The sequence below is a fragment of the Chlorocebus sabaeus genome, chromosome 14 (genome assembly GCF_047675955.1).
Source record: "Chlorocebus sabaeus isolate Y175 chromosome 14, mChlSab1.0.hap1, whole genome shotgun sequence".
NCBI classification, from domain to species: domain Eukaryota; kingdom Metazoa; phylum Chordata; class Mammalia; order Primates; family Cercopithecidae; genus Chlorocebus; species Chlorocebus sabaeus.
In genome coordinates, this window is record NC_132917.1 from 30,915,609 (window position 1) to 30,940,840 (window position 25,232).

At 44.8% G+C, this 25,232-nt stretch overlaps 1 protein-coding gene across 1 annotated transcript in view; it reads right to left on the reverse strand.

Annotated features, from left to right (window-relative positions):
* The window catches only part of CAPN14 (calpain 14), a 59,045-nt gene that overhangs the window by 22,028 nt on the left and 11,785 nt on the right, over positions 1-25,232 (reverse strand). Inside the window, exons 2-8 of the mRNA XM_038006750.2 lie at positions 8,465-8,741; positions 6,312-6,381; positions 5,390-5,508; positions 5,118-5,254; positions 3,676-3,850; positions 2,681-2,746; positions 478-563 (exon numbers count right to left, since the gene is read on the reverse strand). Coding sequence (XP_037862678.1) covers positions 478-563; positions 2,681-2,746; positions 3,676-3,850; positions 5,118-5,254; positions 5,390-5,508; positions 6,312-6,381; positions 8,465-8,689 — 878 coding nt within the window. The 5' untranslated portion in view covers positions 8,690-8,741. The remainder of the gene's footprint in view (positions 1-477; positions 564-2,680; positions 2,747-3,675; positions 3,851-5,117; positions 5,255-5,389; positions 5,509-6,311; positions 6,382-8,464; positions 8,742-25,232) is intronic.

The window sequence follows — 25,232 nt, forward strand, 5'->3', positions numbered from 1 at the left end:
GAGTGTAGAGTCCAATCCAAATCTGTCTACCTTTAACTCAGCAAACCCAGGAGTGTACTGAACCATGCCAGGGAAAGACACTGAACCCAGGCACCAAAGACCTTGGTTGAGTCATGCTGTATGACCTTAGGCAATTCAATTAATCCAAGTTTTCTCTATTAGTAAAATGGGGATAAAACTATCTACTTTGTAATAGCGTTGTTGGGGGATTAAATGAGATAATAAAAATTCAAAGGTTTAGCACAGTGCTGGCAAGCCCTCAAATAAACATTAGCTTTAATTATTATAATGAAAGAGAAAGCAGTCTATATACCATAAAACATCTTATAAATGTGAGGGATTGAGCCTCCCAGTCTGAAGGCTTCCTGATCCTGCCTAAGATCAAAGGAAGCACACATTTGAATCTGCGCGTGAATGGCAGCCTCCTTTGCCTACACCTACCCGTTCTCACCCCTCCAAGATGTCCCCAAAGTTCACCTGTCACTCCAGTCTCCTTTCCATTCCACCTGTCCCCACGGGTTCCGTAGTTTGACAAGATATTCAGGTCTATGTTTGCAGGTCACCTGCATAAAACAAGAGGCAGTTTAGGTGGCCAGGCTGAGTGCAAGCATTTCAGAGAGCTGAGTGAGACTCGGGCCTGGAGCTGAGCACTTGCAGTGGAAAATCACAGGCCCAGAGAGAGCTAGTAGAGGAGAAAGTGGCTCTGCTTCTTGTACTTACAAGCTGTGAGACCTAGGGCAAGTCACCTAACCTCTCTGTGTCTCTATTTCCCGATCTGTGAAATAAAGTCAATAGTCATACCTACGATAGTGGGTTGAATGGTGATCTTCCCTCCCCAAAGAGGATACGTACACTCAGAACCTGTGAACGTGACCCTATTTGGAAAAAGGATCTTTGCAAATGTAATTAAATTAAGGACCTGGAGATGAGGTAATTATGGATTAGGGTGGGCCCTGAATCCAAAGACAAGTGTCAGAAGAGGAGAGGACACAGAGAAGGCCACGTGAAGATGGAGGCAGAGACTGGAGTTATGTAGACCAAGTCAAGGAATACCTAGAGCCACTGGAAGGTGGAGGAGGCAAGAAGGGATTCGACTCTTCCCCAGAGCCTTCAGAGGGAGCATGCCCCTGCTCACACCTTGATTTCAGACTTCAGGCCTTTGGAACTGAGGAAATTAATTTCTGTTGTTTTCAAGTTCCTCTCCGCCAGACATTTTATGGTAATTTGTTGTGGCAACCTTAGGAAACCAGTAGACCTTGTGAAAGGAAAATAAATCTTGGGACCCCAAAATCACTAATCTAAAGGGAAAAGTCAAGTTGGGAACTGCTTAGGGCAAACCTGCCTCTCATTCTACTCAAAGCCACCCCTCTGCTCACTGAGATAAATGCATATCTGGTTGCCTCCTTTGGAAAGACTAACAGAACTTGAAAGAATGCAACCATTTGTCTCTTATCTACCTATGACCTGGGAGCCCCCTCCCTGCTTCGAATTGTCCCACCTTTCCAGATGGAACCAATGTTCACCTCACATATGTTGATTGATGTCTCATGTTATAAAACCAAGCTGTTCTCTGACCACCTTGGGCACATGTCGTCAGGACCTCCTGAGGCTGTGTTAAAGGCGTGCATCCTCAACCTTGGCACAATAAACTTTCTAAATTAACTGAGACATGTCTCAGATACTTGGGGTTCACAACCTACTCAGAGTATTGCTCTGAGGGTGAAATGAGTCCACATTTGTAAGGCAGTTAAACAGCATTTAGCACACAGTAAGTGTTGTATAAATTTTGTTAATAAATGTGGAAATAAATTAAAAGCTCTGGGCACACAGACCAATATGGTTATTGGAGATCTAGAAGGAAGAATTTAAGTGTGAACTGAATCCAAGAAATTTGAAACAGAGTTAAAGGAAATTGGAGGACTTGGGAGGAGTCGGGCCCTCTAGAGATTATCAGAGGTTCTTTAACTTAAACCTGCTGACTTCTTATCTCCATGCTTTGCTTACACTGCTCCCTCCACCAGAATGCCCTTCTTGCCCCATACAAATCTACCTATTTCGAGGACCAACTCAATGTCACCTCCCCTGTAAGAGACTCTTCTGACTTCTCCCCAACCCAACTCGATGGAGGTCTTTTCTCTTATCCATGAATTCCTAAAGTCTTTCATCTACACCTTCTTCTCTCAGTTTCAACTTTGCTTCCTCCTCATTTTCAGATATGGTTTGTGACCATACCTGACTGTAAGCCCTTTGTAGGCAGGTCCTGCCTGGTGCATCTTCCTCTCAATGCCTAGTAAAGCTCAAAAGATGGATAGCAGCGGAGACGGTCATAAAGAAGCATGTGAGAGAGGAGTAGAAATTTGGGAGGAAGAACCAGACGAAATGGTTGTTCTTGGCATACCAGAGTGAAGCAAAGTTCAAGGAAGGGTTGTGAGGTACAGCAGGGTGGGAGGATGGTTGGCTGAGGGCTGCCCCAGGGGATGAGATTGGGATGATGCACTGGCATTAGCAAAGGATGGACCCACCACTTCACCCCAGGAAATAGGTGCAGAGGCACAGGGACCCACCAAAGACTTTACTCACTCTCCAGATGGTGCAGAAACTAAATCCACCAAGATAAGCTAGGGCCCAGAGAGGGAAGGGCAAGGCTGAGAGGGAAACCAAGCGGCCGAACTCAACCCACCTTCCTGATTCCTGTGACAGTATAGGCATGGCCTTCCACCAGCCCATTCTCCAGAATCTTCTCCTTCTGCAGAGACAAGAGAGGTTCTGATCAGTCTTCTGTTATGTACCGCTTATTATTTTAGTAACGTATGAAAAACTCTGTATTTGGCTGGAGCAGGGGTTTATGGAGAGAAGTGTGGGAGATAATCATGGTATGGTACATTGCAGTTTTCAAAGCTCTTTGGTATCCATAGTCTCATTCCACCCTCTCAATAAGTGAGCCATTCTGCAGTGATCATGTCATACCCTCCATTTTACAGAGGACAAACTCTATTTAGAGTTGCTGAGTAAATGTGTGAGGTGACACATCTGGCCATTAGTGAAGGCAGGGCTGAACTGAGGGCTTCCTATTCCTGTTCCATGGTTTTGGTTGTTATCAAATAGGATGTGGAAAGTGTCTTGCATGTAGCTGGCACTTAATAATTGTTAGCTTCCTTCTCTGCACATCATGTTCTTTTTCCTAGTGTCTCGCCTGTCCTGAGGCCCCAAACACTACTGCTCCGGTTTTTTTTGGTTTTGTTTTTTAAAACAGAATTTCTCTCTTGTTGCCCAGGCTGGAGTGCAAGGGTGCGATCTTGGCTTACTGCAATCTCCGCCTCCCAGGTTTTAGTGATTCTCCTGCCTCAGCCTCCCAAATAGCTGGGATTACAGGTGACCACCACCATGCCTGGCTAATTTTTGTATTTTCAGTAGAGATGGGGTTTCACCATATTGGCCAGGCTGATCTCGAACTCCTGACCCCAGGTGATTTGCCTGCCTCAGCCTCCCAGAGTGCTGGGATTACAGGCGTGAGCCACTGCACCTGGCCTTGCTGCTCTGGCTTGAACACCAGGACCTCAGCAGTAGGAGCTGGGTGGAGGTCCTGAGCCCACACCCAGGTGAGGGCAATGGTGGCTGATGGAGGGAATAGGTGCAGGAGAAGAGGACATTCTGCCAGTGGCAGCCCAGTCTCACCCCTGAGTGGGTCTGGCAGCCAATGAGGGTTCTGTTGTAGGTGGCTTTGGTGAGGATGTCCCAGAGGTTGCCATGGGCTTCTGCCAGGTTGATGGTCATTGTCACCCCTCCAGTGAAGTCTACAAGTGCTTCAGACACCTGTCCTGATTGCAAGTCTTCATAGGAACCAGAAAGCCTAGCCAGGGAAGAAATAAACATGAAAGGAAAAAGTATCATGAGTATTTATCATTTTATGTGGCCTCAGCATCCACTTTTAAACAGGAGTTTAGTTTTCTCATACCAAAAGCAGAGCTCTGGCAACCCCGACATAGTTTCCAATACCATACCTATCCTGAGTGGCTTCAGCTGATGGTCACAGACAAAACTTAGAGGCATCTCTCCTGCCTAGAAGACTGGGAACCCCTCTTTCCCACCACTTCCTTTAAATGGACCACTCAGATGTTTGCCTGAGAACTTAGTGACCACCTGTCAACACAGCGAGATCTCCTGGAACTAGTGCCTGCTTGCTTTGAACCTATCAATTAAAGCTGCTCACGGGAAACCTCTTTGGACAACACCCTGGACTCAAGAAAAGGCATGGGTCCACCACGGGTCCATTTTTCCTCTTTCTGCCTGGGCTCCCTGACTTCCACGTGCATGTGTGCATATATGTGTGTGCATGTGTGTGTTTGTGTGTGTGCATGTGTGGGTGTGCATGTGTGTGTGTTTGTGTGTGTGTATGTGTGTGCATGTGTGTACATGCATATCTGTGTTCGTGTGTATGTGCATTTGTGTGTGCATGCATGTGTGTGTATGCATATCTGTGTTCGTGTGTATGTGCATTTGTGTGTGCATACATGTGTGTGTATGTGCCCTCCATGCATGCCAAGTACCCTCTAGGGTCTGTAGGTATGAAAAACTCTTAAACTTTCATGTTGCGGTTGTGTGGTTGAAGCTGTGCCCACAATCCGACCGCTGATGATCAGGCTGCCCCACAGGGACCCAAGCAGGTGGATCCCCTCCTGCTGCTCCTTCATCCAGGCCTCTTAGCTGCTGGGGACAGCAGTGATCTCTAGGTTGAGAGTTTCATTCAAAACAAAAGGAAGGGGCATTTAAACTGTAGATTAGATGGTCCGAATGAGAAGTGAAACCTTTGCTTAGGTATTCTTTGGGTGTATCTTACTACTCCTACCTTCCATCCCAGGAGCAAAGGAGAGAATAGACACTCAGAGCTCCTATCCCCCTTAATTCCATCCATTAGGGAAAGGCAAAACTCTTGAATGCAGGTTTAGAAGAGGTGACCCCTACCTAAAAGACTCTGAATACGTTGTCACTTCTATGTCGACTGAGACATGCCTCAGGATCTCATTTCATAAACTTTACCTGACTCCACTCCCTTCCTTCAACATTGAAAGAGAGAAAAAGAAGCGATAGGAAGGGGGATATTTCTGCTGGTTTCTTACTTGGCATAGGCCTTTTCCAGAAGTGCTCCCCAGAACAAGTTCTTGTAGGTGGAGGAGACAAAGAGCAGCTGGCCAGCCTCATTTACGGGCAGGCGGTCATCGATCACCACAGGAACCCACTTCCCGTAGTGCCAGAACTGGAGGGAGAGAGTGGCCCCGGGTGAATGAGGACTGCTACAGGTGGTGATCAGCCCAGAAGGTGAAGACATGGTCCTCTAGGAACCCTCTTTCCTATGGCTCCCTCCAGGCCGAGGGCCCGGGAAGACACTCACCCAGAACAGGAAGATGCCAGCATACTTCTCAGTGAAACTCTGATTCAGGGGAACAACCCTGCTCAGGATGTCCTGGTGCAAGGTCAGAGCTTGCAAAGCAGCCAAGAACCAGCAGTCTCCTAAGTCAGACAGCACACAGCATCTGCATGAATCTACTGGGGACTTCATGCCTGCAGGAAATGCCCGGTCCCTATGGCTACCGTCTCTGGGCTTGTAGCCTAGTTTCAGAGAAGGGAATTATATACTGGGAAGGCAGATGATGAGTGAGCAGAGCGGGAGGCTGGGAGCACTGGCTGAAATCCAACTTGACACCAAAACCAGAGCCATGTTCCTGGACCAGCTTTTAGATTCCTGAATGCTCTAGCCTCAGGAATTTGGACCTGAACTCCACCCACTTTTTCCAAATCTTGCCTCTGAAACTGATTTACGTTCTTCTGGGAAAGCCTCAACCCTTCAGGACCCTATTTCCCTGTCTGTGAAATGGATATCGCTGGACTTGGTTGGGCCTTCCCTGATGACCAATTTACTATTGTAAAAAGGTAGAGTTGAGGATAGATCTGCTTTGATCCTATTCTGGGGAGGCTAATGACGCTGTCTTAAGAAGGTCCCACTGTAGGAGCTAAAATAGAGTGAGCACATTTTCCAAACTTAGAATTTAGACCTGTAAACTGGTAATGAGGATTATGTGAGGACTTAGGCAGGGTATGCATTCCCACGCATCCTCAGAGGACCAGTTTTTATAAACTTCACAGCAAAGAACAGAGCACGTCCAGGTAGCCTTCAGGGTTTGCCAGTGAATAGCCACTTTGGGCCTCTCTCCAGTGGGGATCTCTGGATTCTCTTCTTCATCATCCACTCTGTCTTGGCCAGGCCTGGCCAGCAGGCAGCCTAGTGTCTGTCTCCCAGGGCTGTGCAAACTTACCTACCATGCCCTGGCACAGATCCAGCCTTTTGGTCTTGGCAAAATAAAACTGGGGATTGCTGTGCAGCTCCTGGGGGAGACAAACGGAACTGTCATTCTGACCTGGAACAAAAAAGCTCCTGGAGCTACAGTGACCATGTTTTCCCACACCCCCAAACTGGACTTATGGGGACAAAGATACAGAATATATGTGTAATCAGTGCTGTCCCAGAAGATCTGGGATACAGAATTCTGTCCTTTTTATTTCTCATTCCTTCTTACAGCTTGTGTAAGTCAGAGCCCTGGACTCTGTAGATATTGAGAAATAGCACTTATACCAAAAATGCCTTTTCTTAGAGTTTCTATTAAAAATGGAAACACTTTTATAGGAGGCATTTTCAGTTTTCCTAGAGATCTTCTCTTTCTCTTTACTCTCCCCTACTCCTCCTTCCTATTCCTGACCTCTAATAAGATGGTCTCTTTGGCTTTTCCTGCTGAGATGCAGCCTGGGGTGGGGTGGTAGGGGGGTGGTTTCTGCTCCGTGGCAAGATTTATATCCTTCAGTCTTTGCGTGGACACAGTTTCCCCAAGAGTCAGTTGTAGAACAGAGTCTCTATGTCAGCAGTTCCCAGGATTTTCTGAGAGAAGTGGGATCTTGGCTGCCATGTAGTTTAGGAGGCTCACTGCAGATTTTACACGCAGTAGGGACTTCACAAGTCTGGGGCTGCAGGTATCGATGGTGATGGGTGAGTAGGGAAGAGAAAAGGAAACTCTGTGGCACAGGCTGAACTTTACCCTATTCGCTAGGCGTGCTCCTGAAATCTTGTATGTAAGTGAAGTTTCAGGGAGATGGATTACATTTGAACACATTAAGAAGTTGCTTTTTAAAGGAATTGATGCATTTTATAGAGTGAAGAATATTTTTCTAAAGTGATTAATAGCTTCTTAATTTACATGTTTCATGAGCCTGTTTAGGGGGGAGTAATTTGGAGAGATGTTAAAATTTATCTCTCTGCCAGATGGTATTGGCTGTGACTCAGGAAGCCTTGCCATCTCAGATGAAGCTAAACAATACCTTGATATATTTTTGGCTATAGCTATTCTGCATATTTCTGGGCAGGACTGAGGGAGGGCTACATCTTAGACCACTCTCAAAATCACCCCTGGTTTTCTCCATCTGGAAAATGAGAATGTGGGAATGTACCCAGTTCCCTTCTCATGGAGATCAATGACAGTAAGACCTGGTGTGATATCGTGAAATACATATTTGGTCTTCATTTACTCAGTTTTCTGACATTCAGCTCCTAAAACCTTGGGAATCTCTAGAGTGGTAAGAGTGTCCTTTGTATGCTAATGATTGACTGGTGACTGGTGGTCCCTAGGTAGCTTCAGGATAGGGTCTGGTCATTGGAAAGACCAAGGCAGGTTTAGAAGGTTGGGACTTTCGGCCCCACCCCCTGACCTCTGGGGAGGGGAGGGAAACTGAAGGCTAAGTTGATCACCAAAGGCCAATGATGTAATCAATCATACCTAGGTAATAAAGCCTCCATAAAAACCCAAAAGGACAGGGTGTAGGGAGCTCTGGATATCTGAACACATGGAGGTCCCTGGAAGGTGGCACACCCAGGGAGGGCATGAGAGCTCCACACCCCTTCCCCATGCCTTGCCCTATGCATCTCTTCCACCTAGCTGTCATCTGCATCCTTGTAATACCCTTTATAATAAATCACTAAATGTAAGCGAAGCATTTCCCTGAGTCCTGTGACCCTCTCTAGCAAATTAATCAAACCCAAGGAAGGGATCATGGGAACCACAGTCCTGATTTATGGCCGGTCATGAGAAGTACAGGTCACAACCTGGGACTTATGATTGGCATCTGAAGTGGGGACAGTCTTATGGGATGAACACTCAACCTGCGAGATCTGACACTGTCTCTAGGTAGACAGTGTCGGAATTAAATTTCATTACAGAATACCCAGATGGTGGCCACCAGAGAATTGCTTGGCATATGGGGAAAACCTCCCACACATCTGGTGTTAGAAGAGTGTGTTGTGTTGAGTGGAGAGGAGAGAGTAGGAAAAAGTCTGGTTTTTTTCTCCCATATAACTTAGGTGTAGTATCTGAAAGCCTAAACCCTGGGGCAGGAGGGTCTGGGCTGACACATTTTGCCTCACCGGGGGCCTCTTCCACTGCAGGCGGGGTGGCAGCTTCTGCAGCAGAGAGTCGCTGCCGATGGAGCTCAGGGTGGCCGGGAAGCTGGTGTCTTCAAAGAGGCAGCCATTCCTCAGGCACTCTGCCAGCAGGGCCTCGAAGTCCTGTTGGGGGAGCTGTGGAGAGGCCCTCCTAGAGTACCTTGGCCCCAGCTTCCATCCGCATCGGAAAGGTGGCCACAGAGACATGGCAGGCAGTGGGTACAGTCCTGTGAGTCTTCCTGAGGAGTCTCTCCTGCTCCTGAAATGGACAGAGGACGGTCAGTTTCCTCCTTTCCTGCTTGTGCTTTGCCATTGCCACAGAGAGGAGGGGAAGGATGGAGAGAATGGGAGCGGAGAAGTCAGCTGGTGAGAAAGAGACAGAAGCAGGCGGTTCGATTTTGTCCCAGACAGTGGGGGTCCTTGAGCACTTGCTCAAGCGCTTGAGGACCTGGTGGGGGATCAGGGATCTTGTGGCAAAAGCTTACAGAAGGGAAAGGTCTCTCAAGCCTCAGGGCTGAGTCCTAGGCCCCTGACTGCCCCAATGTCACAGGGGTCCCTTCTGCTTAGTGGGGAGGCAGGAGAAGAGAAGCAGGAAGCTGGAGCTCAGCCCCCTGGGCTGGAGGGTCCTGTGCCTGCCAAGGTAGTGGGGAGTAGTGGCTGTCTGCTCAGGGCCTCCACCAGGCCTGCCAGCTCCTGCCTCCCAGCTACAGACACACAGCCTTCCTCCTGCTTCAACGTCCTCCTTATTCTTCCCTGCAAAACCTCCTCCTACATTATCTTTTTTTTAAGAAAAAAAATTTTAGTTTTTTGAGACAGAGTCTCATTCTGTTGCCCAGGCTGGAGTGCAGTGGCGCGATCTCAGCTCAATGCACCCTCTGCCTCCCAGGTTCAAGCGATTCTCCTGCCTCAGCCTCCCAAGTAGCTGGGATTAGCAAGGCCGCAGGAGATGCTGGGGGCCAGCAGCCTCTGCGCGGGGGCCTCCCAAGGACGTCTCTCCCATCCCAGGAGCCCCTGGGTGCGCTCCGGGTCGGGGTAAAGCCCCAGGCTCCAGCACAGGGTGCGTTGGTCTCTCATGGAAGGCCCCCATGGGCAGTTGCGGGCCCTGGCAGGGCTGCAGGTTGGCGTGGGCAGGCCAGCAGAGCACCAGATACAGACGCCTGCCACCACACCCAGCTAATTTTTGTATTTTTAGTAGAGATGGGGTTTCGCCATGTTGGCCAGGCTCGTCTCGAACTCCTGACCTCAAGTGATCAGCCCGCCTTGGCCTCCAAAACTGTTGGGATTACAGGCATGAGCCACCATGCCCAGCCTACATTCTCTTTAAAAAGAAATCCTTCGTTGAAGACTTTCTTGCTAATGTAAAAGGGGGAAAGAAATCACACACACATATTGTGGCAAATACCAACAATTGCCGGTACATGCCCATTCTCCCTTTTTCCTTGTTAACAGAATTTCCTGTTTTGATAACCTGGCTACAAAACTTGATTTCCTGGAGCTTCTTGCAGGACAGGTTGGCTACACAATATAGTTTTTCATTTTACAGTTGCAAAACCATGAATCTTATCCAGCCCCACCCCCCACCCCCACCCCTCCATTTTTCAGGTGTTACAACTGAAACCTGTCCATTCATTCATCAAAAATTTTACTGGGAACTTACCATTTGTCAGGCTTGAGCTAGGCACTGCTCACCAAAGACAGTCCCTGCCCTCATGGCTCTTACAGATTAGAGGCTGGGAGAGCGGGAAGGGTTAAATATCTTTCTGGTGCTATACAAGGAGATTTTATAAGGGTTGTATCCAGAACCCAGAGCCCTGACTCCCATAACAATATTCAGCTCTCAGTGCTACAAACTGCCTATTACACCCAGCACAGTGTTTGGGACAGAATGTACATGCACTAAAAGTAACTCGCAAACATGCTTATACTGAGTGTGAGTACTCCCTCATGGCTGTAGGAGTGACCTGGGGTCCTCTCCATTTGTCAAGGTCCTGCCCATCCCCCAAAGTCTAACTAGTCCTTTCCCCAGGAAGCCCTCCTTGAGTGCCTGGCATTCACTGAGACCCCCTCTGTCTATTGACCCACTGTCTACCCCATTGGGCACCCTACTGTCTTGGTGCTTCTCAAATTATCACTAGTGAAGGGCCTATGTTCTTTTATTTCCAATTTGTCATAGAAATTTAATGAAAATGAATAAATAGAAACACACAATTTCAAAAGATGTATAGAATCAAGCCCCCCTTTACAATTTTTTCAGGTCAGGTGCAAGGGCTCACATCTGTAATCCCAGCACTTTGGGAAGCCAAGGTGGGCAAATCACTTGAGCCCAGAAGTTCAATACCAGCTGGGGCAACATGGCAAAGCTTCATCCACGTAAAAATACAAAAATTAGCTGGGTATGGTGGTGCATGACTGTGGTCCTAGCTACTTGGGAGGCTGAGACCGGAGGATCACTTGAGCCAGGAGGTGGAGGTTGCAGTGAACAGAGATGGCGGCACTGCACTCCAGCCTGGGCAACAGAGCAAGACTCTGTTTCAAAAAAAAAGAAAAAATTAGCGCCAACAAAAATTAAATTAAATTTAAATTATTTGATCAATTGCTATAAAAGTTTCTAAACACTTGCTGTCAGTTTTGTAGGTGGCTCACCAAGCACTGCTGGTGACCGGTTGGTGGAGTGGCCCCACTGTGGTTCTGCTCTGAGTGATGCATGCATAGAAGCCTCTTCTGCCTAATACTGGCTTTTGAATCCCCTGCAGGATTAGCACTGCTGGAATGTTGTTTGTCTCACACCCTTACCTCTGAGACCTGAGGGCAGTCCATTCCTGGCTATTCTTATTTGTCACGGGTGCCTGTGTACTTCCTGGAGGAAGACCTAGCCCCCTTCTAACCCAGGTCACAGAGACTCAAAAGCTGTTACTCAGGTCTTGTGTTTTACCCTGGAGTTTCTTTTTTTTCCTAATGTGGATGAGTAGTAAAGCTTCCCCCAGGCTTACCCCATTTTCTTCCCAAAAAGTTTCTTCTACCACCGTACATTTATAAACAAACTTGAGACCTCACAAAGGCAAGGTCTCCCTTTTTACCCCTTCAAGCCTTTACAACAATCCTTTACTGCTTGTTCTGTGAAAAATGATAGAGGGTCCCCTGGCTTCAGAACCTCACTCAGGCTCATGCCCTCCTTACCCAGTGCTGGGTCACACTTGGATTAAATACTACATCTCGTGACAAGCACAGTACATCATGGGCTCAGGAGACAAAGGTTCTTCTCACCCTCCAAAGTTTAGAAAGAGGCCACACGTGTGCACGCACACACACACACACACACACCTTATTTTTAAATAAATATTTCTAAGTCACCTTAGGGAGAATATAGGCCCAGATGAAACCAGTTGGCAGTTCTTGCATGTTTCCTATATATTACAAACCATGGATGAAATGGGCTCATTTTCAGATTGGCACAGCTCTCTGCAAAGGGCCAGATGGGTCTAGGTCACATTTGGAAATTCATTTTGACTACTGTAAGTGAGCAGCGTTGGAGCAGGTCCACAAAATAAGACTATGCAAATAGATTGGTGAAGGTCAATGGGGCTCAAGCTATTTAAGAATGTGCAGCCTAAAAGCATCCTCCTTGGGCCTCAGAGTTCTTTCCTTGGCTCCCCATAAGCTGCTAGGCTGTTCTGCAGTGTTTTGCATGTCAGGATTATTATTTTTTTTTAAATTAGAGACAGGGTCTCACTCTGTCACCCAAACTAGAGTACAAGGACATGATCATAGCTTACTACAGCCTTGAACTCCTGGGCTTAAAGGATCCTCCTGCCTCAGCCTCTTATGTAGTTAGGACTACAGGTTCAGGTTCATGCCACCATGCCCAACTAACCTTTTTTTTTTTTTTTTTTTTTTTTTTTTGGAGAGATGAGGTCTTGCTATGTTGCCCAGGCTAGTCTCTAACTCCTGGCCTCAAGTGATCCTTCCACCTCAGCCTCCCAAAGTGCTAGCATTACAGGCATGAGCCACCGTGCCTGTCCAAAATTTATTTATACTCAGGAAGTAAATAGAGAGTCAGGCTTCAATCTTCACTTCTTCCATGCTGGCTATTCTCCCCTTATCTATAGATGCTGGGTGCTAGGGAGGGCATTATGATGGTGAGAGGTATCAAATAACCTGGTGCTCAGATCACCTAAGTGTCTTGATCCAGAGGAGGAGGCCTTTGAACGCTAACTGGCTCATGAACATCAGGAGCATCACCAGACAAGACACCTGGGAATACACCAGCCAGCAGTGCAAACTCCAAACCCCAATCCCTGTATGCAGGCAGGGTTTCCTCATCTCTCCTGATAACCCACTGCCTATTTAACATGTTAGTGTTTATTAAAAGGTACACGGGAACATTTTAAATGTGGGAGAAGGAACAGACTCTAGATACACCTTGTGTCAAAATTTACTCCTTCAGGTGGGTCTCAGTGGTATTTCAGTAGCCAGTGTGAGCAAGATGACAGGAGCCAGCTGTGCACATCTCTTCCCAAGTCTGTATTCCATCATGCCATGTTAGTACCTTGCAATTGGCCATCATGAGAGTGTCCATACCATGGAACTGGTAAATGCTACAAATCAGAGCTCCTTGGCCTTTAAAAAAAAAAATTGAGAGCTAGTTGTTGAATATTACCAGCACAGCACTGGTCAACCTTAAGATAGCAGATTGCCTGGTCCTATGGGACTGTCCACTTGGAAGTTTCCCTGTTGTCCAGGAATATAGAGAGTCCATAGCCACTGGTGAGAATCTGTGAAGGCTTTACAAAGGGTGGTGTTACAACTCATTTGGAAAGAGAGGTTGATATCAGTGAAAACATTGACTCTGACAAACTGGAGAGAAATTAATACTATATCCCTGCTATTAAATGTTCAGTCAGACTGCAGGTTTTTATATATTTGTTCTAATCACTTTAAAGTCAGAAGAATTAGTTTTCACTTAGCTAGGAGTTGACTTATTTTCATTTTAAAATCCAAATAACATATATTGATTGTGGAAAAATCAAGGGAAAGAAAGGAAATATAAATTACCCATATTCCCACTACTCAATGATAGCCATAGTTAAAATTTTAATGTATACTTTTAGAAAAAATTTTCTATGCTTAATTATTTTCTAATGAAAGTGAATATAATATTATACATTGTGTTTTACACTTTTACTTGACAATATCTAATGAATACTTGTCTTTGCCAATAAGTTGAATATACAAGAACACATTTAATTATTGCAAAGTATGCCAAATCATAGGTCAACCCAAATTTATTTTTAAAATCTACTGTTTCTGGAATTTCATGTTATTTCTTCTTTTTAACTAAACAGTGACGGTATTACTAGAGTTTATGTCTTTGAGCATATCCTAATTATTTTCCTAGGATAAATTAGGGCTAGAATGAAATTTATTTAACCTAAGAAAAGATATTTACTAAAAAAATCTAGAGGAACACCATACTTTCTGAGGAAAGATAAAAGATATTTCCTTAAAATAAACAGAAGATAAGAATGCTGATTACTACCATTCTTAATCACTTTTAATTGTAATTCCTAGTTAAGCCAATAAAACAGAAAGAAAGAAAAGAAAGAAAGAAAGAAAGAAAGAAAGAAAGAAAGAAAGAAAGAAAGAAAGAAGAGAGAGAGAGAGAGAGAGAGAGAGAGAGAAAGAAAGAAAGAAAGAAAGAAAGAAAGAAAGAAAGAAAGAAAGAAAGAAAGAAAGAAAGAAAGAAAGAGAGCAAGAGCGGGGAGGGAGGGAGGAAGGAAAGAAGGAACACAAAAATCAGAAAGCAAAAAAGAAAAATGACTATTATTCACAGAAGAGATTATTTTATGTGTAGAATATCTAAGAAATTTTTTTTAAAACTATAGGAAATAAAAGAATTCAAGAAGGTCAATGAATAAAAGTTAAATACACTATACAGAAACTCAGTGGTGTTCTTTTTATAACAGCAACAACTAACTAGAAAATGTATTAGGAAACAAAGATCTATTCTTCATAGCAACTCAGGTTACCAGTATGAGTAACCTGGTGCCATTAATCAAATACAGGAGTCAATTAGAGGTTCTGTGAGCAGAATGATTTTAGATACAATCATCATAGACACATACGCAATCACCAATGAAGTTGTGTATAGATCATGGCCCCAATATTATTAAACACATGCACGTACGCGCATGCGTGCACACACACACGATGGGAAGAAAATACATATAAATAAGAATATGAACTATCTCTGCATAATGTGACTAAGACTTTTATTTTACTTTGTTAAACTTTTCTATATTTTCTGGACTCCTCGATTAGTATGTATTACTTTTATCATGGAAAAAAATGTGTTTAATAAAAATACAACATAAAAAATGCAAGTCAGTGGTTACCTGGGACTGGGAGAGGGAATTGCCTGGGAAGGAGTGCAAAATAACTTTTGGGGTAATGGAAATGTTCTATATTGACTGTAGTGGTTGCATCTGTATATTTTTTCATCAGAACTCAATGAACTATGCACAACACACTTAAAAACATGTCCAGACACAGTGGCTCACGTCTGTAATCCCAGCACCTTGGAAGACCAAGGTGGGCAGATCACTTGAGGTCAAGAGTTCAAGACCAGCTTGGCCAACATGGCAAAACCCCATCTCCACTAAAAATACAAGAATTAGCTGGGCATCGTGGCAGGCACCTATAATCCCAGCTACTCAGGACACTAAAGCAGGAGAATTGCTTGAACCCAGGAGGTGGAGGTTGCAGTGAGCTGAGATCCCGCCACTGCATTCCAGCCTGGGTAACAGAGTAAGACTCTGTCTCCAAAAATAAAAATAAAAAAAGGTACATGTTTATTATATATAATCATACCTCAATATAGTTGTTTCAAATTAAAATTTTAAGTTTATATAGAAAAACCAGGGGATCAGCCTGACTCCTGTCCCGTTGGCATCATCATGCTGAACTACTGCCTTGATTTGGAATAATAATATCTGTCCAAATCCTGGCTTTCCTTGGTGGTGGCTACTTTTTCAACCACCTCTGAAGCAGTTGAGGATTGTAGGCTCCATTTTAAAGTGGGAAGAACTGAGACTGTAAGACATAGAAAGGAGCTTCCCAGTAATTTCACCAGAATACAAAAATAGGAACTAATTCCCAGGGGTCCATACAGTGTCTTGAGTCCTTGCCCTGATGTTCAGTTCATTCACATGTTTACTGAACACCTACTATGTGCTAGACAGTATGTCTCAGGATGGGAACATAACACTTGGCCTTTGATCAACCTATAGGGGTAGAGTCAGGTCTCTGGAAACGAAGCTAAAGAAATAAGTACCTTGCACTCACTCACATGAACCTGTAGAATCCTCCTGGGGGATGATGGATTTCCAGAGAACTCTGGCATCTTGCCACAACCCACTAAGTTGTCTCAGGCAAAATTGGAGTCGAAACCTAGGCTCTTTGTACAAGACTCTGTCTACATGATAAAAAGCACCAGATTGAAAAACAATCAATTCCTTGTTCTCGACAGTCGGAACAAAAGAACAAGACTAACTATAGGCTTTGCTTGATTTATCGTGAGCAGGGATTGTACTTCTTTGTGTAACAGGCGATGTGCAGTGGCCATGGAGTGCTAGGTTTGGAATTAGAAAACCCAGAAGGCAAGTGGGTTTGCCGCCTCTTCCCGTATGCCCGTGTGCTGACTCCTTTACCCTCTCTGAGCTGGCTGCCTCACCCTCAACACGGAATGACGTGTACCGTGCCTATTCTCAGAACTCAAAAGACGTAACCGTGTGAAAAGACTTGATGAAAGTCTAAAGTAGGAGTTGGCAAACTACAGTCTGGATAAATAAAGTTTTACTGAAACTACAGCCATGCTTATCTGTCTGGTATTGTCTGTGGCTGCTTTTGCATTACAACAGTGGAGTTGAGTCATTGCCACCGAGTTCTTAGGGGCCACAAGCCTAAAATATTTACTATGCCATCCTTTACAGGCAAAGTTTGCTGAGCACCGCTCTAAAGCACTATTTAACCAGGTAGATTGCTGCTGCAGGGCTAAGCACAGGGGTAAGCTCCAAGTAGAAACTCACAGATTAAAATGTGCTTGGTTGAATCCATCATTAAGAATTTATCTTAATGCAACAGTTTTATCTCTAATTGATTCGTTGACTTTTTAATAGACCCTTAACATTTACAGTTGCATTCATGTCTCAAAACACTTGCAAATGTGGCCTGCAGTTTCCCTCTGCTAAAGTTTCGCATCTAATCCCTTATTTAGATGTGATAACATCAGGCATTCCTGGGCAGTTTTCAGGTGGTTCTGTGGTTACTGATTATGAACAGGAAAACCAGCATCTCTATGTATACATCATGACCTGTTCATAAAAGATGAAATGATTTTGTAATATTAATGGTTTGAAAGACTTTAATTTTTTATTTTATTTTATTTTTTTTTTTTTTTTTGCTGTTTAGACATCTGTCTGCATGTAGATCAAGTTTCTAACAGAAAACGTCAAGCATGATTCTTCATTTATTAGAGCAGACATTTGCCTTTCAGGAAACAATGACGAATGTGGCCCAACTATGAGTTCTTGAAGGCAAGAATGGTATAGGCTTTTTTTTTTTTTTTAAATCTCTAGTCACATAATACCATGAATAAACAGATGCTTGATAAATGCTGGCCAGCTGACTCACTGATGGAAGGGATGAATGTTCCTTCACTTGGAAAATGTAAGGAACAATAAAGCATGCCCTCCCCTCCCCTCTTATGAAGCCGAACTGAGATAAGGGAAGTTAAAGACTTCCTGTGAACTGTCAATCACTTGACTGCTCTTCTGGAGTCTGATCACATTGCTGGGGCCTGATTTAGGTTGAGGGAGCCTCTTGAACATCATTCCCCTCCGAAAGGTTCATCCAGGCTTGCCTGAGGGCTCCTTTCCTGGGTGGTATGTGGGATCCACATCAAAGCAACCCGGGGAAGTAAAACCAAGGTCAGACCTAGAAGAAAAAGGAGTCTCCAAAGGGAACATGCACCTTGGGAGAAGGTGGGGGAGAAGACGCAGGAAGTCCCTTAACTGGCAATCCCAGGGTGGGCATTCCCTGGGCTGACTGCATGCCTCTATGGAGGTCTAAGAACTTGACTGGTGGAGCTCCCTACTCACCCACAGCCACCCCACTTCCATTTGACTTTATGAGACACGGCATAGCCACAAATCTTTGCAGAGAAGAAGACTCCCTGGAGCACAAGTTGCCATGACCTGGACACAGTTTTCCCTGAGCACAGGAACATCCACTCAGCCTGTGTGGAAGTTGCACCCTGGCGTCGCTCACTGCAGCTGAATCAAATACGAGGCTAGAAGGAACTTAGTGGTCATCCCATTCAGTGCCCCCATGTACAGACAGGACCTCGGAGCAGTTCCAGGGAGGCATGGCCTGCTCAGCCTGACTGTGGGGGAAGCCCTGGGGCATCTCTTCTCTCCAGCACAGGCACATCCTCTTTGCACAGCCTCCTCCTAAACTATGACTTCAGTGGGGTCACTCTGTTCCCCTCGAGCTGCCCGCTCTGACACTTCTCACCCCAAGAGGTAGTGAGACCCTAGTCTGAGAGTCATCCCCTACTCTTTTTCTATCCATTCTCACACTTTCAAAGAGCCAACCCTTCCGATTTTTCAAAACAAAATATCAAATGATTCTGAACATTTGACAACACATTTGGACAGGAAAGAGTTTTAAAGCAGATGTAAATTCATTCCTTTTATTTTTTTGCAGGGGCATTTGCATCTTCAGAGAGTCATGGAATTTGAGCTAGATGAGCGGTCAGACTGAGGTAGCTCTTCTCCTCCTCTGATCCTGCATTTGCCATATGACTGGCCATTTCACATCATACCCTCAAAACCACACAGCTCATGGCGTCAAGTCCAAATGGCCAGGCTCTTGGTGTGTTAGTTCCTTTCTGTCTACACAAACCCCCACCACAAACCCTCTGCTCTGTCCAGACTTACAAAGGAGATGTCGCTTCCTCCTGACCCCTTCTGCCTCAAATCTCCCTCATCCTTCAAAGCTCAGGGCAAATGTCCCCTCCTCTCCAGAGCCTTCTCTGGAAACCTCTTGTCTTCTTCTTGTGGGGCTTTCCTGCCCTTCGCTCACACTCATGAACTGGGGAGAGGATGCTGGTTAACAGCCCCCTCTTCTACCAAGCCCACTCCCCGGCTGGAAGACTCGGCCAGTCATTTTAGGCTCTGATTAACGCTACTCCAGAAAATCAAGGTATGCAGTTAAAAACCCAGGAGAACTTTTGGAAAAAGTAAGCCAATTAGAAACATCTTAAAAAACAAAAAAAGAAAAGAAACTATTTGACAGTAAATACTACAACTAAACACCTACAAACTATATGATACAATTCCATTCCTAGTTATTACCCAACAGAAATGCTTAAATTTATGCACCAAAAGATATGTGCAAGAATACTCACAAGAGAAATATGCAAAATATCCCCAAATGAAAACTACCCAAATGTCCATGAACATGGATAAATATTAATAATATCCACATAAATGGATATCACATCCATTTATACAATGAAATACTTCACAGCTCTGAACAAACAAGAATTACATACTGCAATATGAATGAGATTCACAAACAATACTGAGTAGAAAAAATTCAGACACAAAAACTCTTTGATTCCATTTACATAACTTTCTAAAGTGATGAAACCAATGTATATGTTATAAATTAGCTTAGTGGCTACCCTTGAGGTCGAGCGATCTATCACCAAACCAATTATACCACTGATAGTTACATCAATTCCATTCCTTTTCTACTGCTTGTTTTGATGGTCAGGAGAGAGATTTACAAGGGAGTTTGAAAAGTGGGAGAATCAATTCATTTCAACAAGGCTTTATTGCATTGCATGCTTCCCCGTCGGCCAGGCATTGCCCTAGATGGTAGGGGTACAGGACGGATTAGACAGAATTTCTGCCCCCGAGGAAGTCACAGTCCAACGACCAGGTTCACACTCTAGAAAGGGCCTTCACTCTTCAGGATGAGGTGCCCACTCTGTGAAATGGCCAGTACCTAACTCATCCAAGAATTCTCCCCCTAGAAAATCAAAGGTACCCCTCACCCTATCAGGCCTGAAAGATGTACCCAGGCTGAAAAACCTAGGTGCCACCCACCAAAACATTATCATCCTATGCCTCCATAGAAGAGGGTTATAAGCGGAACTGAGAGCCGACTGCCTCACTCCGGAGTCCTCCAGAGCCTTGATGAGTGATTTCTAGTGCCAATAGGCCAGCAGACCACCCAGACAAGGGCAATTTTGAGATTTCTTGTCTAGGCAAGGGCCGTGCCAAGCACCACACTGACAGCTATCATTTGAGGCACAATTTCACTCTTACAGTGTGGTCACTGTTCCAGCATGTTCTTCACATCTAATTTCATAGAGGAAGTCAGCCCAGCCCCACTGCTTATTAGAACCAGAGAGCAGTCAGCCTCCTTGACTCTGAGGATCCCATAAGGCCTCAGTGAGGAACTGGCTGCCTCCAGATTCCTTCTCACCAGGAGGCTCAGGAGACCACTGGGATGGCCTGTGTTCTGGGAAATGACAGCACCTAGCCGCATCAATAACTCTACTAAATGACTTCGAGAGAAACCAGAGCTGGAGGGACCTCAGAAATTACCCAGGCCCAAACATACTCCCACCTTTTTTTTTTTTTTTAATGAGGAGATTGGGGCCAAAGAGCTGAAGTCTATTCCTCAAGGTCACACTAATAAGTGATGGCAAAACTGAGGACAAAATTGAAATCTCCAGACTCCAGGGCTTTTTCTGTATATACTCACCTACAAAGCTCAAACCAGGAGAAGCAAATACCTTCCTCTCACCTTCTAAACTGAGACCCTGTAGAGTCTCATAGGGCCTCTGGGCTAACTTGGACCCACCCTTGGAACTAAAGAAACTTACCTGCACAGGAGATTTTGCTTCTTTAAGCACCTGGGTAGGCTCTAATCCTGGTGCAGTCAGAAGCCGGTAGCCTGAGACCACCTCTTATATATGGGTCCTTTCTACACATGGTGTTTGGCCAATAATTTGCAACCCCACCTCCCAGGACCTTGGCTCCTCCCCAGTGTGTGTTCTCTGGAAGGGTGTGGAGTACCCAGGGCTTTGTGACTGGATTACACAAATCCAATTATTTCTTTAGAACACCATACAGAGAGAACCTGTTCCAGTAATGTCTTGATGAGAGAGTTAGTCATCTTCTCACTTTCAACCCTGGGGAGGGTATTTTCAGGTGAGACCTAGAAAAGCATCTCACTGCAGGAGCACATGACCCCATTTGCTCACCTCCCCACCACTCCCAGGACACCAAAGAACCAAGACAGAGATTCCTGTACATCCCTATGTTTAAATTAACATTGACAGAAGCCTAGAAAGTATTTCAAGAGGTGGCTGTGGGTTTTCTTTTATGACTGTCAGAGTCTGATGCAGCACTTAGGGATGTCTCCTGCTAAGGAGGAAATTTGTGATTCATTTGTGCTATTGAGATAGCTCCCTCTTCCTTCCCAATCTACTTTCCACATCCCCCATTTTGGCCATCTGGGACTCAGAACATTTGCCTCCCATTGGTTGTCTCCTCACAGTTCACCCTGGATCCCATTGCTCCAAATCTGGTTGTTCTTCCCTTAAAGTTTTTCCTGGCCCTCCTGTGGTTGCGCTAGACTTCTTCACTCCCCGCCCCCCACCACTCCCAAATTCTTCTCCTAGGCTTCCGCCACCACTTGCACAGATTTTCATCATAGCAGCTTAGTCGGTTCCAGCTTGCCGGCCTCCACGTTTGCACACCTAGGATCCCCATACCTAGTACCCAGGAGGTGCTCAATATGTGTCAGTGAAATCAGAGTCCCTTCCCTATGGAAATCCTCTGTCCTCTTCCACCCCGCCTGCTTCTTGGCATTTGCCTTGACTCTAATCTCTGCAACTCAATCATTTTGTGTGATTATCACTCCACCCATTTTATTAGTACTGATAAATTAACTAATATTGATAATAACAGCCAACATGTTTTGAGCACTTATGACATGCCAAGCACAATGCTAAGCACATTGCATGCAGAATCTCATGGAATCTTCACAACTTTGTGAGGCAGTGCTATTATTATCCACATTCTACAAAAAGAAGACGGAGGCACAGCACGGCAACTCACCCAAGATAACCATAGCCGGTAAACAGCAGAGATGGGGCTAAAGTCCCAGGGAGTCAGGTTGCACTAACTTTTTCTCATCTTTGTCAAGGAATTGTCTCCCTGCCACTGCCAAATCAAATCCAAAGCTTTCTTCCTGTGTGCAACACTTTTTGGAGCCTTCCCCCTGCCTCATGCACCAAATAGCCACCCTTCCTCGCACAGGTCTGAAGGTGTTATGGGGATAGTAGAAGAAGTGGATTTAGGAAGACCATTATTATTATTGATCTGTCTCCCAGATATAACCTTTTCATTTTCATCTCCTCATCCTGGCCCTTAGTTATCTTCCCCCTTCTATTCATCATCTTTTCAGGGACTCCAGGTGAGGAGCTTCCATTCATCCCTTGGGACAGCACCCTGCACCTGGTACAGGGCTAGGCTCACTCTATGTCTGAGTTGTTGCTATGGTCACCACTGGGCTTATTATAAATTGTGTTGCGGATTCACAGAGCCATCCAGACGCAGAGGGTAAGGCCCAAGGGCCATTTCCTCCCGTGACAACTCTTGAAAGTTATTGTCCTGGGTGACAGGAAACAGATGGCCAGGGAGGCTCACCAGCCTTGCATAGCAGCACTGTGGCCTTTTGACATCTCAGAGGTCATACATCCCTTCCCCAGGCTTCCGACTGTCACCCAGGACAGACTAGTATGCCTGAGAAAAAGGCAGTGAACTCAAGTGCATCTGGTGATGAGCCTTCTGTCTCTGCAAGGCACACGCAGTCCTGACCCACAGTGGGCTGTGGACCAGAAGTGGGTTGGCAAGTTTGTGATTTATGACCAGAAATTTACTTTCCTGTGGAAACAAGATTTTAGGAGTCGTGAATTTCCCAGAAAGGCTTTGGTGGTCTTCACAGGCTCAGGAGCAGTAGAACCGGAGCACTTGCTGGAATCCTAAGTCCTGGAGGCAAAGCAGAGGGAAACGTGTTCCTTGGCTGGTGTTGCAGTGGAGTACTGGAAAATAAGGGTTAGCTCGAGAGTCAGAAACACAGATGCAGGTTCACTAACTTTGTGAAGCTGGGCAAGCCATTTCCTCTTTCTGGGACTCAATCACATGAAACACAATTGTGCTCGTCCTCTCTCTACTTTCTGTTACAACATGTATGATTCTGTTTGGGACCAGCCTTGAGCAAACATTCAAAGGAGGTCAAATGCGTCTGTGGCACCTTCTAATGCCCTACTTTCCATTTCTTCTAGAAGAGTCCAAGTGCCCTAAATAATCTGCCTCTCCCACAAACCTAATTGCTTTCTAAAGTTTCTCCTTCCTTTCCCTCTAATCAAAATTCTCATTCCTTCAGGGCATGGGAAAGCAATTGAATTGAATTCCTGATGTCTCACTACTGTGTGAATAGCTTATAAGTCCTTAACCTCACCATAATATTTGCATTTTTTAAAATAGAAAACTCCTTTTCCAAATGAATCCCTGACTGTTGGAATTTGGGGCATTGAAATAAGAAGTAAAAAAAAATCCAGTTGAGGAATAAAATAGAGTACCTGAGATAGTAAATAGTGACTGCTCCAAGGTGACCTTTCATGGGCATGCAGGTTATTTATGGGGCTTCATTAGACTTACATTAAGGAACAAGTAACACTGTTTTGTATCCAACACAACTGTAAATAAGAAAAACTACTGAAACGCCTATGGCTAAGCTCTAACCATTGATTCTCTGTTTTGCCAACATAAGAGTAAAGCGAGAAAGTCATGGGGTATCATTACCCTGGCCAGGGTTACTTCTGGCAGCCCCACAGACAAGGGATGTCAGGCTGTGGTGGCTGCAGCAGCACCAAAGCTTCATAAAACTAACTGACAGCCGGGTGCAGTGGCTCACGCCTGTAATCCCAACACTTTGGGAGGCCGAGGCAGGTGGATCACGAGGTCAGGAGTTCGAGACCAGGCTGACCAACATGGTGAAACCCCGACTCTACTAAAACTACAAAAATTAGCTGGGCATGGTGGCATGCATCTGTAATCCCAGCTACTCAGGATGCTGAGGCGGGAGAATCACTTGAACCAGGGAGGCAGAGGTTGCAGTGAGCCAAGATCATGCCACTAACCGACAAGTCATGCTATTCCTTGATGTTTTTTTCCACCTGATTTTTGTTCATTTGGTTATACATTTTCAAAACCAGGATCCAACAAGGAAAAGAGAAGGGCTTTGATTTGTGAGTGGGAGAAAGGGCAATAACAAGTTCAGAAGAATGAAAGGAAAAATTGATGATTCCATATATAACTTTCAAGCATTAGAAATCTATCCAAGAACCAAGATAATAAAAAGAGGCTTTGTGGGGTATCTCATAAATGAAAAGTCATGGCCAAGGTTTCAAAGTAAATTCCAAGACCTAAGTTATTAAATCCTTCACATTCACAATCTTTTTAGAATGTCATAGAAAATATTCTTTAAGAAATTCATTGTGAAGTTTGAAAATAAACACAGACAAGCTATTTTCTCAACAGAAGGGTGTTTTCCTAAGTTCTCAGAGAACTAATTAAAATTTCAATAACATTTATTCATAACAAATAATTTGAGTGAACTCTGATTGACAAGGACTGCTCTGTCTGGGGAGGGCTTGGAGACAGCGCCGTGAGTCATGCCCATCAGGGAGGCAAGGCAGGTACAGTGCACGTTTTTTTTATTTTCTGCTTCTATTTTAATTGTGTACTTGGCATTGTTTAATGGGTCCAAATCAATACACTACTAAGGAACATATTTCTAGCCATTCTCTTCTTGACCCTTTCTTTGTTCCTGATACCATTTTCTCCAAGTGTCTCACAGTTTTACCTTTGTTTATCTGCCTTTTTGGGGTTTGGTTTTTTCGGTTTATTTTTGGCTTTGTTTTCCTTTTGACCTGTAAACTACCTATCTTTCTTGGCAGAAAAGTATTTGTACTTGCCATTATGATGCTCATGAGAGGGAAATCTGATTGCCAGGGAGAACAGCGTGGTTTCTGCATTTCCTCCCGAGAGACGGTTGCAAGGTTTCTGTTTCATGTCATTGGGGTATAGTTGGAAAGAAGCCCTGATGGTAAATAAATCATGACTAATTTCAAGGATACAAAAGTGAATAAGACATGGCAACTGATGCCCAGGAGATGCAAGAAAAGAGGTACAAAGGGCCTCGAAGTCAGCAGCACCCCAGCCAGAGTGAGGACTCTAGCACAGTTCCCAATGTAGCAGCCCCAATTCCTAGGAGTTTTTCACACATAACCCTCTGAAGCAATGTATCTAGCATGGAGGCATCAGGTCTGTCAGTCAAAGGAATTTCTTACCTTAACAACTATGTCAAATAGCCATCCTAAGGCTTGCATTATCTTAAAATAGAGGGATTCTCTATATACAGAAAATAACACACTTTTATGGAGTTGAGTGGGCAAAACTTTTCAATAGAACATGGAAGAGACTTATGTTGAAATGCATTTTCCTCCTATGGTTCCATGGAAAGGTTTATCTGTGCCTTTCAAAGCATAAAAGACCAAACTTCCCCTCAACTGAAAAGCATGATATCTGGTAAGTCTTTGAGTCTG